A 12,500-nucleotide genomic window follows, 5' to 3' on the forward strand; every position below is an offset into this window, starting at 1 on the left:
GAGCACACAAACACGTCACGCCGCCTTCAATGGGAGAGATACCGGCGGCCGATTACAGCTGTCAGAGTTTCCCATGATGCCTTTCTACAGTATCTGGAGGGTGGGATGCTCCAACGGCAGAGACGACTCGCGGTTTTTACGGCACGGACGAAACGCTTCGAGTGATAAAAAGTAGCGGTGGAAGAAGTATTCAGATCCTTTAGATTTATAAACTACATTTTGTGTGTAGTAATCTTAATGTGTAAAGTAACTAGTAACTAAAGCTGTAACAGGTGAATGTAGCGGAGTAACTAAAGTAACTAGTAACTAAAGCTGTAACAGATGAATGTAGTGGAGTAACTAAAGTAACTAGTAACTAAAGCTGTAACAGGTGAATGTAGTGGAGTAACTAAAGTAACTAGTAACTAAAGCTGTAACAGGTGAATGTAGCGGAGTAACTAAAGTAACTAGTAACTAAAGCTGTAACAGATGAATGTAGTGGAGTAAAAAGTACAATATTTCTCTCTGAAATGTAGCGGAGTAGAAGTAGAAAGTGGCATGAAAAGAAAAGACTCAAGTAAAGTACAAGTACCTCAACATTTACAGTACTTGAGCAAATGCACACACACACACACACACACACACACACACACACACACACACACACACACACACACACACACACACACACACACAGACACTCTCTGAAATGTAGCGGAGTAGAAGTAGAAAGTGGCATGAAGAGAAAAGACTCAAGTAAAGTACAAGTACCTCAACATTTGGACTTAAGTACAGTACTGGAGTAAATGTACTTAGTTACATTCCACCACTGATAAAAAACACACTCCTCTTTCGTATGCATCCCCCCCACCCCCCTTCCCAAAGTGAAAGTGCATTTTTCTGCTGAGTAATGAGAATATCCTGCACAGAACACAGAGGGAGCCCCAGAGAGCAGCTTGTGTTTATATGCATACAGATATTTCCCCTAAAAGAGAGAAAAAAGCCCCGTCTTTGAAAGGCGATCGGGCTCTGTTTTCACCTTTCATAAAGACATCAAACACTTCTTCCCAGAGAGAGAGAGAGAGAGGAAAGACGAAAAAGGAAAGAAATGGCCCTGACGCATCCGGAGGTGGCAGTGCTCCAGCGTCATGCCCCGATGTTAATTGTTTCTCTCCGTGGGAGGCGAATCAAAGACAGAAAGTGTGTTTCCTGAAAAAGCAGCGGCTTGTCGTTTCCCCGCGCTGCCTTTGGCAAAATGTTGTCGGTTAAACTCCCGCTGCGGCGGAAACTGCTTTCCTTGGACTTCTAAAATTCACCTTTTAAGTGTATTTGCATATTGATCCCCATGTGTTGGATATCAAACTGTTGACAACAAACCCATCTTTCTGTAAACGGAGGCACAAACTGTAGCCTGGGTGACCCCCGACCCTTCTCAGCTGTAACTGAGAGGGGGGGGTCTGGGGAAGCTTCATTCACAGCCCATTTCCAAAGGGGCGTCACCAACAGACGCCACTCAAATGTCTCTGGGCGCAATTGGATAGTCCTTCAACCAATCAGAGCAACGATCCGGGTGACATAGCAGCTACAGCGGCATCAACGGGTTGCTGCGCTTCGGTGGCCGTCATGTTGAATGTAAACAAAAAGCTACTCGCTGTTGCTGCGCTATCGTCATCGTGTAAAGCCCGCCTCAACGGTTGTGATTGGTGTAAAGCCCGCCTCAACGGTTGTGATTGGTGTAAAGCCCGCCTCAACGGTTGTGATTGGTGTAAAGCCCGCCTCAACAGTTATGATTGGTGTAAAGCCCGCCTCAGTGGTTGGATTGGTGCAAAGCCCGCCTCAACGGTTGTGATTGGTGTAAAGCCCACCTCATCGGTTGTGATTGGTGTAAAGCCCACCTCATCGGTTGTGATTGGTGTAAAGCCCGCCTCATCGGTTGTGATTGGTGTAAAGCCCGCCTCAGCGGTTGTGATTGGTGTAAAGCCCGCCTCAGCGGTTGTGATTGGTGTAAAGCCCGCCTCAACGGTGCCTCGATTTGGAAAAATTGGAAATGGGCTTGAACGGACTTGCAGAGCAAATCTCAAATTTTGTCAGGGTTTTCCCAGGCTATAGCACAAATTGGCCCTAGAACAATTTGCAGGCTAAAGAGATAATTTGGCCCCGAAAGCTGAAAAGTGAAAGTTTCTTCAAATCTCGTGTGAAAACAAACCCACAACTCACGAATAGTTTTGTTGATTGAAATGAGTTTGCCAAAGTCTTAGCTTTACAGAGTGTGATTCTACACAGAGAGGCAGATGACGAGTGTCACACGCTGTCTTCCCGGTCTCCTAATTGGCTGCGTGAGTGACGTATAACGTCGCAATTAAAAAGGCACTGAAGCAGAGACTCTGCCGATTATCGTGACATCCAAACCATATCTCTGTGCTGTATTATAGCTGAGATATTCAGAGAGACATTACACGCCCACGCACCAGTCGTTCTCAGAGGGCACTCTTTTGTTTGCTTATTTCAACGTTTTTGGCACTATGTTTTTCCATTAGCCTACCACCAGTATCTTCACCACTAGAACCAACTCATTTAGATTTACACTTATTTTTTTTTTAGGAATTAATGGTCAATAAACCTCATTTATATGAAATTATACCTACTTTTTGTGTAAGAAAAGCAGAAATGATGAATGATTTGGACTAACGGTTATAATCAGAGGAATGAAGGTAACGGATAATCACAGATATGTCAAAGTTTAGTCAGGATAATGCTATGAAATTGAAATACAACACCCACAATTCAATGAAAATAGAGATCTGATCCTTAATTTGACTTGTGAAGAGCGTTGAATGGAGCCATCCGTGTTATTTCGGGGCAATTTGGTTGAAAGCAACCCAAATTTCTGATATAGAAACTTTGAAAACAGGTCAAATTTGACCCAGAGGACGACAGAAATGCCACCGAAATCTTCCTGGGAGGGGGGGGTGGGATGGGTATATCATAGTGGAGGGTCTGGGTGTCCTCCCCCAGGGAAGTTTTGAGCATCAACGACTTAATTTCCTGTATTCTGATACACTTTTATGCACCAATTTACGGTGAAAATACCTTTATTTAGCCTATGTGAAGAAGAAAAACACAGATGACAATTGAAAATATATCAAAATTATAATGGAAAGTATATTGTTGCGTGTCATTGGGCATCTTTAAGTGGGTATATGGAAATCCTGGAGCTTTCTTAGTGGGTATACTGCGTATACCTGCATATCACGTAGACCATAGATCTTCAACAGGGGGTCCGGGACCCCTAGGGGGGTCCTCAGAGTTACTGCAGGGGGCCCACCAAATTATTGTCAATTCTTTTAGATTCATAAAATCAGGCCAACAATTATTAATTTAATAGCTTGGTATTCTATGCAAAAAAGATATATATAAAGGCTTTAGGACACCTACATGTTATTGTAGGCCCAGTTTAATATGCAACTTCATGTTATACAATATATTTAGTATATAGTATATAGTAGGGGGTCCCTGCTCCGTCTCTCTCTCAGTTAAGGGGTCCTTGGTTTAAAAAACGTTGAAGACCCCTGATGTGGACTACACCACTGGAGAGCATCCCTCCCTCTGTTCCATTCAAAGCTGATCACATCCCAACTCTCCCTCAGAGATATTATCTTTCCCAAAAAGCCCTTGCCGTGTGTTAAGCATTCTGGCTGCACAACTTGAAAGCACATTTATTTCTGTTTGGCATCCAACAAGCTCAGCGGGAGCAGCAGGTTTGGTTTGGTCGCCGGCCGAGTCCAACATCAGCATTATTCATTCCCCTTGCTTTTTTCGCAAAAACGACTCACAGAAGTTAGTCTGGGGATGGACAGCGACAGGCTGGAGCAGTGGCCGGGTTGGATCAGTGGGTAGAGCAGGCGCACGTATATTTAAAGATTACTTTTTGGGGATTTTAGGCCTTTATTTTGACAGGACAGATGAAAACATGAAAGGGGAGAGAGAGAGGGGGGACTGACATGCAGCAAAGGGCCACAGGTTGGAGTCGAACCCCACACTGCTGTGTCGAGGACTAAACCTCTATATAGGTGCGCCCACTCTACCAACTAAGCTATCTGGGCGCATATATTTAGAGGTTTATGCCTCGATGTAGAGGTCCGTGGTTCGACTCCGACCCGAGACATGCATGTCTTCCCCCTCGCTCTCTCCCCTTTCTCACCTAGCTGTCCTGTCCATTAAAGGCGGAAAAGCCCAAAAAAATATCTTTAAAGCCGTTTTTAGAGAGTCAGTCAGATACTAAAAGAAGTCCTGGATGGTTTCAGAGTTTTAGACGGGGGCCTGCTGGGAGTTTATCACCCCCCAGACGCTTTAGGTAAACACACAGGTGAGCGAGGGCTAACCAAACAGCTGCCGGCACGTTTCACAAATGAACACATTTTCCAGCCTGTGCTCGCCCACCGTGTCAGGGAGGGGGGTGGAAATAAATGCAAAGAAACGTGTAAATATTGGGTGGAAAAAAAGACTATCTGGATGTTTATTACACTTTCTCATTTTGTGTGAGGCACACAGATGCAAAAGAAATGTGAAAATATCGGTTGATATAAAGACTATCTGGACGTATATGTATATTACACTTTCTACTTTTGGATTTAATGTGACAGACACAGATGCAACAAAAAGTGCAAATATCGGTTGAAATTAAGACTATCTGGACGTTTAATCCCCTGTTCTTGCATTGTGTTTGAGGAACACAGATGCAAAGAAACGTGAAAATATTGGGGAAAAAGAAGACTATCTGGAACTTTATTCAACTTTCTCTTATTCGGATTAAGTTTGAGAAACACAGATGCAAAGAGACGTGAAAATATCGGTTTAAATATGCTAAATAATATCCGGATGTATGATCCACTTTCTTTTTCATTTTTCGGATTCTGGATTGTGTTTTTGATGCAAAGAAATGTGCAAATACAGAGAAAATAAAGATCCCGTGGAAGTTGAATCCATATTTTGGATTCTGTGTGACGAGCACAGACGGGTGCTGTTTTAGAGGAAAAAGTGTTGACAAAAAAGGGCTGAAGACGTGCAGGGGTAAAAAAAAAATAAAAAAGAACTTACATTCTGTTGCTGAGGGCATCGATGGGCCGGCCGTAGTGCGGCACCGGAGAGCAGAGCAGGAACAGAGCGAAGCACCACTGCTGCAGGACTCTCCTGGAGCAGAACATCTCGCTGCAAACACACAAACACACCATCAACACCCGGAGGCTGCAGACATATCCCGAGGGTTGAGGAAGACTTAGGCGCACAGATTTGGGCAGGGGCTTTTAGGGGTAGTCCCTCAAGAAAATGTGACATTTTTATATAAAACAAATGCATGTTTTTGGACCGTTATTAATAGATTAGATTCAACTTTATTGTCATTGTGCAGACAGTACAAAGACAGCGAAATGCAGTTTGCGTTCAACCAGAAGTGCAAAAAAAAGCAGAAAAGTGCAATGCGGTATACAAAGTATAGACAGGTGGTGCATTATCTCCATATCTGTGTCTGAAACGTTGGAAAAGCTAGAAGAGATGATACATAAATAACACCCAGGAGGCTTAAAACAGAACTTAAAGCTGAAGAAGTTCCAACTGCAGTCATTAGATCTGAGAAAAGTCTTTTAGTTTTGATGCTCACGCTGATTTTACATTCATTCATAAACCCTGAAAGTGCATCTCTTCTCTTCGTACCTGAACACGTTTAAGTTAAAAATGCATCCGTGCACCATCGAGCTGTAAACTGTGAGCTCCTGTTGCTCAAATGATTAAACTTCACTTGACACTCTGCAGACGAGTCTCTGCAGAAACCCGGCCAACACGTTTCAGAGCAAATTCCTAATGAAGCCACAACAAAGCTGGAATTAAATAAGGGGGGGGGGGTGGAGAGAAGAAGAGAAAAAGAAGAAGAAGAGGAGGCAAGTTTACAGGAAACTTACTTTCCCACAACAGCGTCTGTCTGTCCCACACGGAAAAAAAGGAAAAGAAAGAAAAAATAATTCACTTATGTCCTTTTTTCTTTTCTCAAACTTTCCTGGCCACAAAATGAAAAAAAATGAGACACAAACAATCCAGGTGATGACACCTCGGGAGAGGGAAAGGAAGAAGAAAAAATCCTCTCCACAAGCCAAAAATCCAGTTGAGAGCTTCAGTTTTTCATGTATGTTCCTCAGTTTACAGAAAGTCCAGCGGCAGCAGTGCAGTGCGCCCCCCAGGTGAGTGTTAGTTAGAGGGATGGCCGGGCAGGCAGGCAGGCAGCGGTGGGACAAGCGGAGGCTGCGGCTGCTGCGGGACGCTCTGATGGGAAGGTTTGCTGCATGCTGCCTGAGTGCTGCAGAAGGTCAGAGGCGACGGGGAGGGGGAGGACTTATTAACAAAGAGGAGGGACTCTCCATCTCTGTCTCTGCCCACTCACTGTGGACGACTCGGAGAGAGAGAGAGAGAGAGAGAGAGAGAGAGAGAGAGAGAGAGGGAGGGAGGGAGGGAGAAGAAGGAACGGCAGGAAGGTGGCACTCGAGCAGCACACAGTGCAGAGTCAGACTGAAACCACAGCTGGAGCTACGGGGGACTGTTAGAGCCAGAAAGAAAGAAAGAAAGAAAGAAAGAAAGAAAGATAGTTAGATAGTTAGATAGTTAGATGGATAGATGGATAGATGGATATTGATTTTATTGATCCCCAAGGGGAAATTCAAGGTCCCAGTAGCTTAAAGACATCACACACAACATACACATGCATCATAAACAGGATGATAAAATGACAAATCCACATGAATAATATGGACAATAAAAGAAAAGATACTAAATCAAAAAGCCACATGAATGTACTATGGGATGTTTAAGCATGAGAGGGTTACAGTGACAGGGCAGGGACTGACCCTGGGATTCAGTCTGCATGGTGAGGTGCTCTATGAGTGTACGTGTGTGTGTGTGTGTGTGTGTGTGTGTGTGTGTGTGTGTGTGTGTGCGTGTGTGTGTGTGTGTGTCCGTGTCAGTCTGCATGGTAAGGTGCTCTATGAGAGTGTGTGTCATGGTGGGAGTGCAAATAAGTCCACTAGTGCAAGGATAGTGTCTAGAGACCAGCATTAATTATGGACATTATAAGAGAATATATATATATATATATATAAAAACTATAGCAGTGCAAGGATAAAGTTTTTAAAAAGACAGCATTAAATATGGACATTATACGGGAATAAAGTAGACAGTAGGATAGACACAAATCATCAGTCAAACAAGCAGTGGAAGAAGTATTCAGATCCTTTACTGCAGTAAAAGTACTAATACCACACTGTAAAAAATACTCTGTTACAAGTTAAAGTCTGTGCACCATCTATCTGTAGTGAGAGTTGAAAACTAACTACGGGGGGCAGTTAGTGCCAAAAACACAGCAACGAAAACTACCAGAAAACCCAAAAGAAAACCCAAATAAAGGCGACATAGAATTTAAAATTAAGAACAAACACTGCTAGTCATTCTTAAAGGTCCAATGTGTAGGAATTTGTCCCATCTAACATTGAGATCATATATCGCAATCAACTCTGTTGCACCACGCAGTTCAAAGTATGTATTACAGCTACGGTAGCCTTCACGCTTCAAAAAGACGGTCTCTTGCTCTATCCTTTCTCTTTTTCTGGGCGAAGAAGAAGACTCCTGTTCCTGAAATTTGGATTTTGAATACGTGTGGTCCTCCATGTTTCCTTTCCAAACTTGCCGGGGCCGGGAAGCTACGATACCCATTAGCAGCTTTAGCAGCACCTGAGTTTATCATGAGCAGTATGTCCTGTATGTCCCTTATACACACACACACACACACACACACACACACACACACACACACATATAAACAGGAGGAGCAGTATGTCCTGTATGTCTCTTACCAACTAACGTATTTCTAGATGGAGCATGAATATGGAGCGTCTACTCCAGTTCATGCAAATGCAAATGTTAAATTTCAAGCCAAAGCCGACACTGACGCCAACGTTTCTCCTCCTGATTGGGTCTTATCAGTCACGACGTCTCGTTCTCTGAGACTTAAAGCTACTAACCTTACCATGGCAACTACCAGCAGTGGGGCGGAGTCTCCACGCTGCCTCCTGTTTATGTCCAGTATACCAGGATGTTGATGAGATATGAGGTTTGGGCGTGTTAGTTTAAACAGAGATTAGTTCTTCTGCTGGAGATAAAAACACTCGGTGCACCGAGATCACTTTGGGCTCAAAACTTAATGCTTAAACCTCCATTGTTTAATTTCTTGAGTTGGTTCTTAACAAAAACCCTTTGTTCTTTCACAAATATGAGCTCATTCATGTGTAATTACTTCCACCAACTAATCAAAGTATTATCGTAAGCGTAGAATCTGACATTCAGAATCATTCAGAATACATACGAGCGAGTCGCTCGAATGACGGCCACCATGTAGCGCCTCCATCTTTAAAATACATTAACCAAAGAGGGACATACCTCCATCTTTAAAATACATTAACCAAAGAGGGACATACCTCCATCTTTATAATACATTAACCAAAGAGGGACATACCTCCATCTTTAAAATACATTAACCAAAGAGGGACATACCTCCATCTTTAAAATACATTAACCAAAGAGGGACATACCTCCATCTTTATAATACATTAACCAAAGAGGGACATACCTCCATCTTTATAATACATTAACCAAAGAGGGACATACCTCCATCTTTAAAATACATTAACCAAAGAGGGACATACCTCCATCTTTATAATCCATTAACCAAAGAGGGACATACCTCCATCTTTATAATACATTAGCCAAAGAGGGCAATACCTCCATCTTTAAAATACATTAGCCAAAGAGGGACATACATCCACATTTCGTCCTCTTACACTCTGTGGCACCGTGATGAATGCCAGGGGGAGATTACTCGCCAGGGAAGCGAAAAAGAGAATTAAAACGACAACGCGACGCAACGAGACCAAAGTTAATATTGGAGTGGCTAGAACAGCTGCGTGGAAATGATAGAGATACTAAGAGATCATTTCGGGTTCGGCCACCGTAGGAGGAAGGGCTAGAAAGTAATATTCAGTTGGTTGTCATATACAATTTCACCGCTAGATGGGAGAAATTCTTACACAATGGAGCTTTAAAAACCAAAACATAGCAATGTAAATGTAGCCTAATCGTGCACTATATTTCAATCAGGAGAGACTTCGTTGCAGATATGCAAACATTTATTTGTAAGTTACAAGTGCAAAGTAAGAAAGTACATACATTTTGGAGATTAGACTCCATCGTAAAAGGGGTATATAAATATTTTAGAGGTTTAGAAAAAACCAAACATATCCCCCAAAACTTGAAAAGAATTTAGTGATTGAATGACATGAATATACATACCTTATAGCAGCAACAAATATGTATAGTGATACAAAACAGGAATGTATTAAATACGCAGGTGAATAATTAGAGTAATTAAACAAATCTGAACCACAACTTGATAATAAATCACGACCCCAAAGGCTTGTGACACATTAAAACTATTAAGTACTACAGGCATGTAGGCTGGTGGCAAAAATATGCAAAGCTGATACATCTCGGCAACACACAATTTAGGCAATAAAAATTGCTCTTTATTTATTTTTTTTATTTCTATCTTTATTTTTAATTTAATTTAATACATACTGTGTACATCTACTTCTACTTATATTGTTTATACCTATACTTATATTGTTTAATATTCCATCTAGAGAATGTGAGAATGTGTGAACACCAAAAAAAATTCCTTGTATGTGTTAAAAAACGTACTTGGCAATAAAACCCTTTCTGATTCTGATTCTGATTCTGATTCTGATAAGGCCGTCAGCAAAACCATACCTCGTCAACTCATGCAAGTACAAAAATAATAAAGGCAAAACAAATATCAGCAATTCAGGCCGAAAGCAAAACAAAACCTCGTCAACTCAGGCCAGAACAAACCCAGACCTCTGCAGTTATGCTAGTACAAAAATTATAAGGGCAAAATAAATTTCAGCAATTCAGGCCGAAAGCAAAACCTCAGCGATCCAAACCGGTGGCGATTCAGGCCGGTTGCAAAATAATAAAAAATAAATAATATTGAATAGACGTTGGCAAAATACTTAAGGCACACCAGCCAGCAGGAATTAAAGACAGTTAAATGTCCCAATTATAATAAAAGAGAATATTAAATGATCAATACCGCCAAGACAATTACTCAGTAAATTGAGAACATAACCCATCCATTATACCACCACCAGTTATATGCAAGCTTACCACAATCATGGTTTAAGAGATCTCTGGTTATTGATGATGTCTTCGACATCAGGGTGAATATATGATGAGTATGCAGAGGAAGCCCACCGTCCAAGTTGTTGTAGAGAAGTACTGGAGACTCCTTGACTTGCAGCAGTAGTAGCAGCCCCTATTCTAAATGAATGACTCGTATAGCGCTTTTGTGAAATGTTAGCTTTGATAAGGACTAGTTTCAAATGCTGGTTAAACCAACATTTCGACATAGGGAATTCTCCAGGAATAACAAATAATGGTGATAGGGAACTACCATGAGACCTGTAAGATAGATACTTAATCATAGATTTAAATGGGCAAAACAGTGTGTCAGTGCGGGCAACAATGATTGAACAAGCGCCTCCACGTTTAGAATGTTTGAGTTTTAAACTGCAATGTTGAGAATGAAAGCTTAGATCAGAAAACGTGATATCTCTACTGGGATTAAATGATTTAGAAGGTGTACTAAATTCACTGCATCTCAAAAAAGCATAAAACGCCAAAAGAACACAGATTCCAATAATGAATCAACATAAGAGGAAAAAACCCCAATGATATCAATTTATGCAAAATCCTTCTAAACTTGGTAGTCATGCTGTAATTGGCTTGAACATGCGTCCTCGATTCTGATTGGTTTACACGAACGTAATACCCACGAACCAGCTGATCAGTTTAAGAGAAGAGAGTTAACGTTAATGAAGTCTCCCTGACAGAATTTACGCTGAGCTACATTTAGAATATTTTCAGCACTTCACCTTGCTGTCAGACACGACGAGGAAGTGAAGCCGTTATCTCTGCTCTCTTCAAAGCCACCAGACTCCTTTGACAAAAACAGACATTTTACCTCGCAGAACACGGGAGTTGCTGCTCTACCGCTGCCTCCATCGCTCAGTTAGTTTGTTAGTTGTATTGAGATCACTTTTGGCTCCAAACTCAAACGCTTAAAAACCAAAACGTATTGATGTGAAGGTAGCCTCAGACTCGGAGGTATTTCCTGCGTAATGCACAGTGACAGCTGGTTGGAGTGGGTGTCACATCAGTGACTCGGGGCGCTCGCTGGCCTTTATACATCCACTGCAGACCTGGAGACAGCCAGGTCTCGGTCTGTCTCAGGTACGACGCTCGGCCTCTGGACACGGAGCTGACGTGGTCTGGCAGGATGACCTGCGTCATGCAGCATGAAAATAACTAAAAATATCCACACAGGACATGTTAACCCTTGTGTTGTCTTCCCCGTCGACCGTGCAACTTTGTGTTTTTTTCTGGGTCGACATTTCAATTTCTACAAATTTCTCGACATTTTAGTCTAATTTTACTCTTTACGTTTTTTCGTCAAACAAGTTTTTGTCACCTTTGGCGATGTTTTGATGTTTTTTATTGTCACTTTTTCCAATTTTTTGGTCCCTCTTTTCAGCGCTTGAAAAAAAAATGTTTTTGTCAAAAAAAAAATTCTGCGTTTTTGTAGCTTTTTCCAACATTTGTCACTTTTTTCAACGTTATTTTGTCATGGTTCTGATATAGAAAGTTTTTGTAAACGGGTTGAATTTGACCCAAGGACAACAGGAGGGTTAAAGTCATGACAAAGAGAAACAAATAGTCTAAAACAAGTTCCTTGTTCCTAGTAATGATGAGTGTGTGACCTCTGCAGTGTTCAAAACACAAAACGGATTATTTCAATGTACTATAAATACATTTCTACCATCACATGATGCTGATGAAGCATTCATGATGCACATTTACACGTCAGCTTCTGTCATAGACGAAATTTAATAGTCAATAATCAGAACTGGGCTTTAAGTTGGTTTTTCAAGGTTTTTGTTGATTTCTTTTGGACGTTTTTGACACATTTACAATGTTTTTGTTACCTTTTTGTAACATTTTTGTTGATTTCTTTGGAAGTTTTTTGCCTTTTGACCTTTTTGTTACTTTTCTCAATCAGTGCAGAAATGTGCCGGGACCTCCCTAGATAGTTTACCCCCAACCCAAATCTGATCTCAGTCTGCTCTCTAACTGGAGTTAACTGACCCTCAATCACCGCTAACTTCTCTTCTTTAACACTTTATATAAGGCGACAAAAAGCTTTAAAAAAATGATGAGTGCGTGACCTCTGCAGTGTCCAAAACACAAAACGGATTATTTCAATGTACTATAAATACATTTCTACCATCACATGATGCTAATGAAGCATTCATGATGCACATTTACACGTCAGCTTCTTCTGACCTGTAAAT

The 12,500-nt window shown here is 41.5% G+C and overlaps 1 protein-coding gene across 2 annotated transcripts in view; it reads right to left on the reverse strand.

The window, feature by feature from the left end:
- The window catches only part of pthlha (parathyroid hormone-like hormone a), a 36,370-nt gene that overhangs the window by 7,513 nt on the left and 16,357 nt on the right, over positions 1 to 12,500 (reverse strand). The window contains exons 1-2 of one of the 2 annotated variants that reach the window (XM_031309368.2): positions 5,934 to 6,321; positions 5,077 to 5,187 (exon numbers count right to left, since the gene is read on the reverse strand). In XM_031309368.2, coding sequence (XP_031165228.1) covers positions 5,077 to 5,183 — 107 coding nt within the window. In that variant the 5' untranslated portion in view covers positions 5,184 to 5,187; positions 5,934 to 6,321. Of the gene's footprint in view, positions 1 to 5,076; positions 5,188 to 5,933; positions 6,322 to 12,500 lie in introns of those variants that run through there. The other variant, XM_035996323.1, reaches the window with a different exon arrangement.

This window comes from Sander lucioperca, chromosome 20 (assembly GCF_008315115.2).
Source record: "Sander lucioperca isolate FBNREF2018 chromosome 20, SLUC_FBN_1.2, whole genome shotgun sequence".
Classification (NCBI taxonomy): Eukaryota; Metazoa; Chordata; class Actinopteri; order Perciformes; family Percidae; genus Sander; species Sander lucioperca.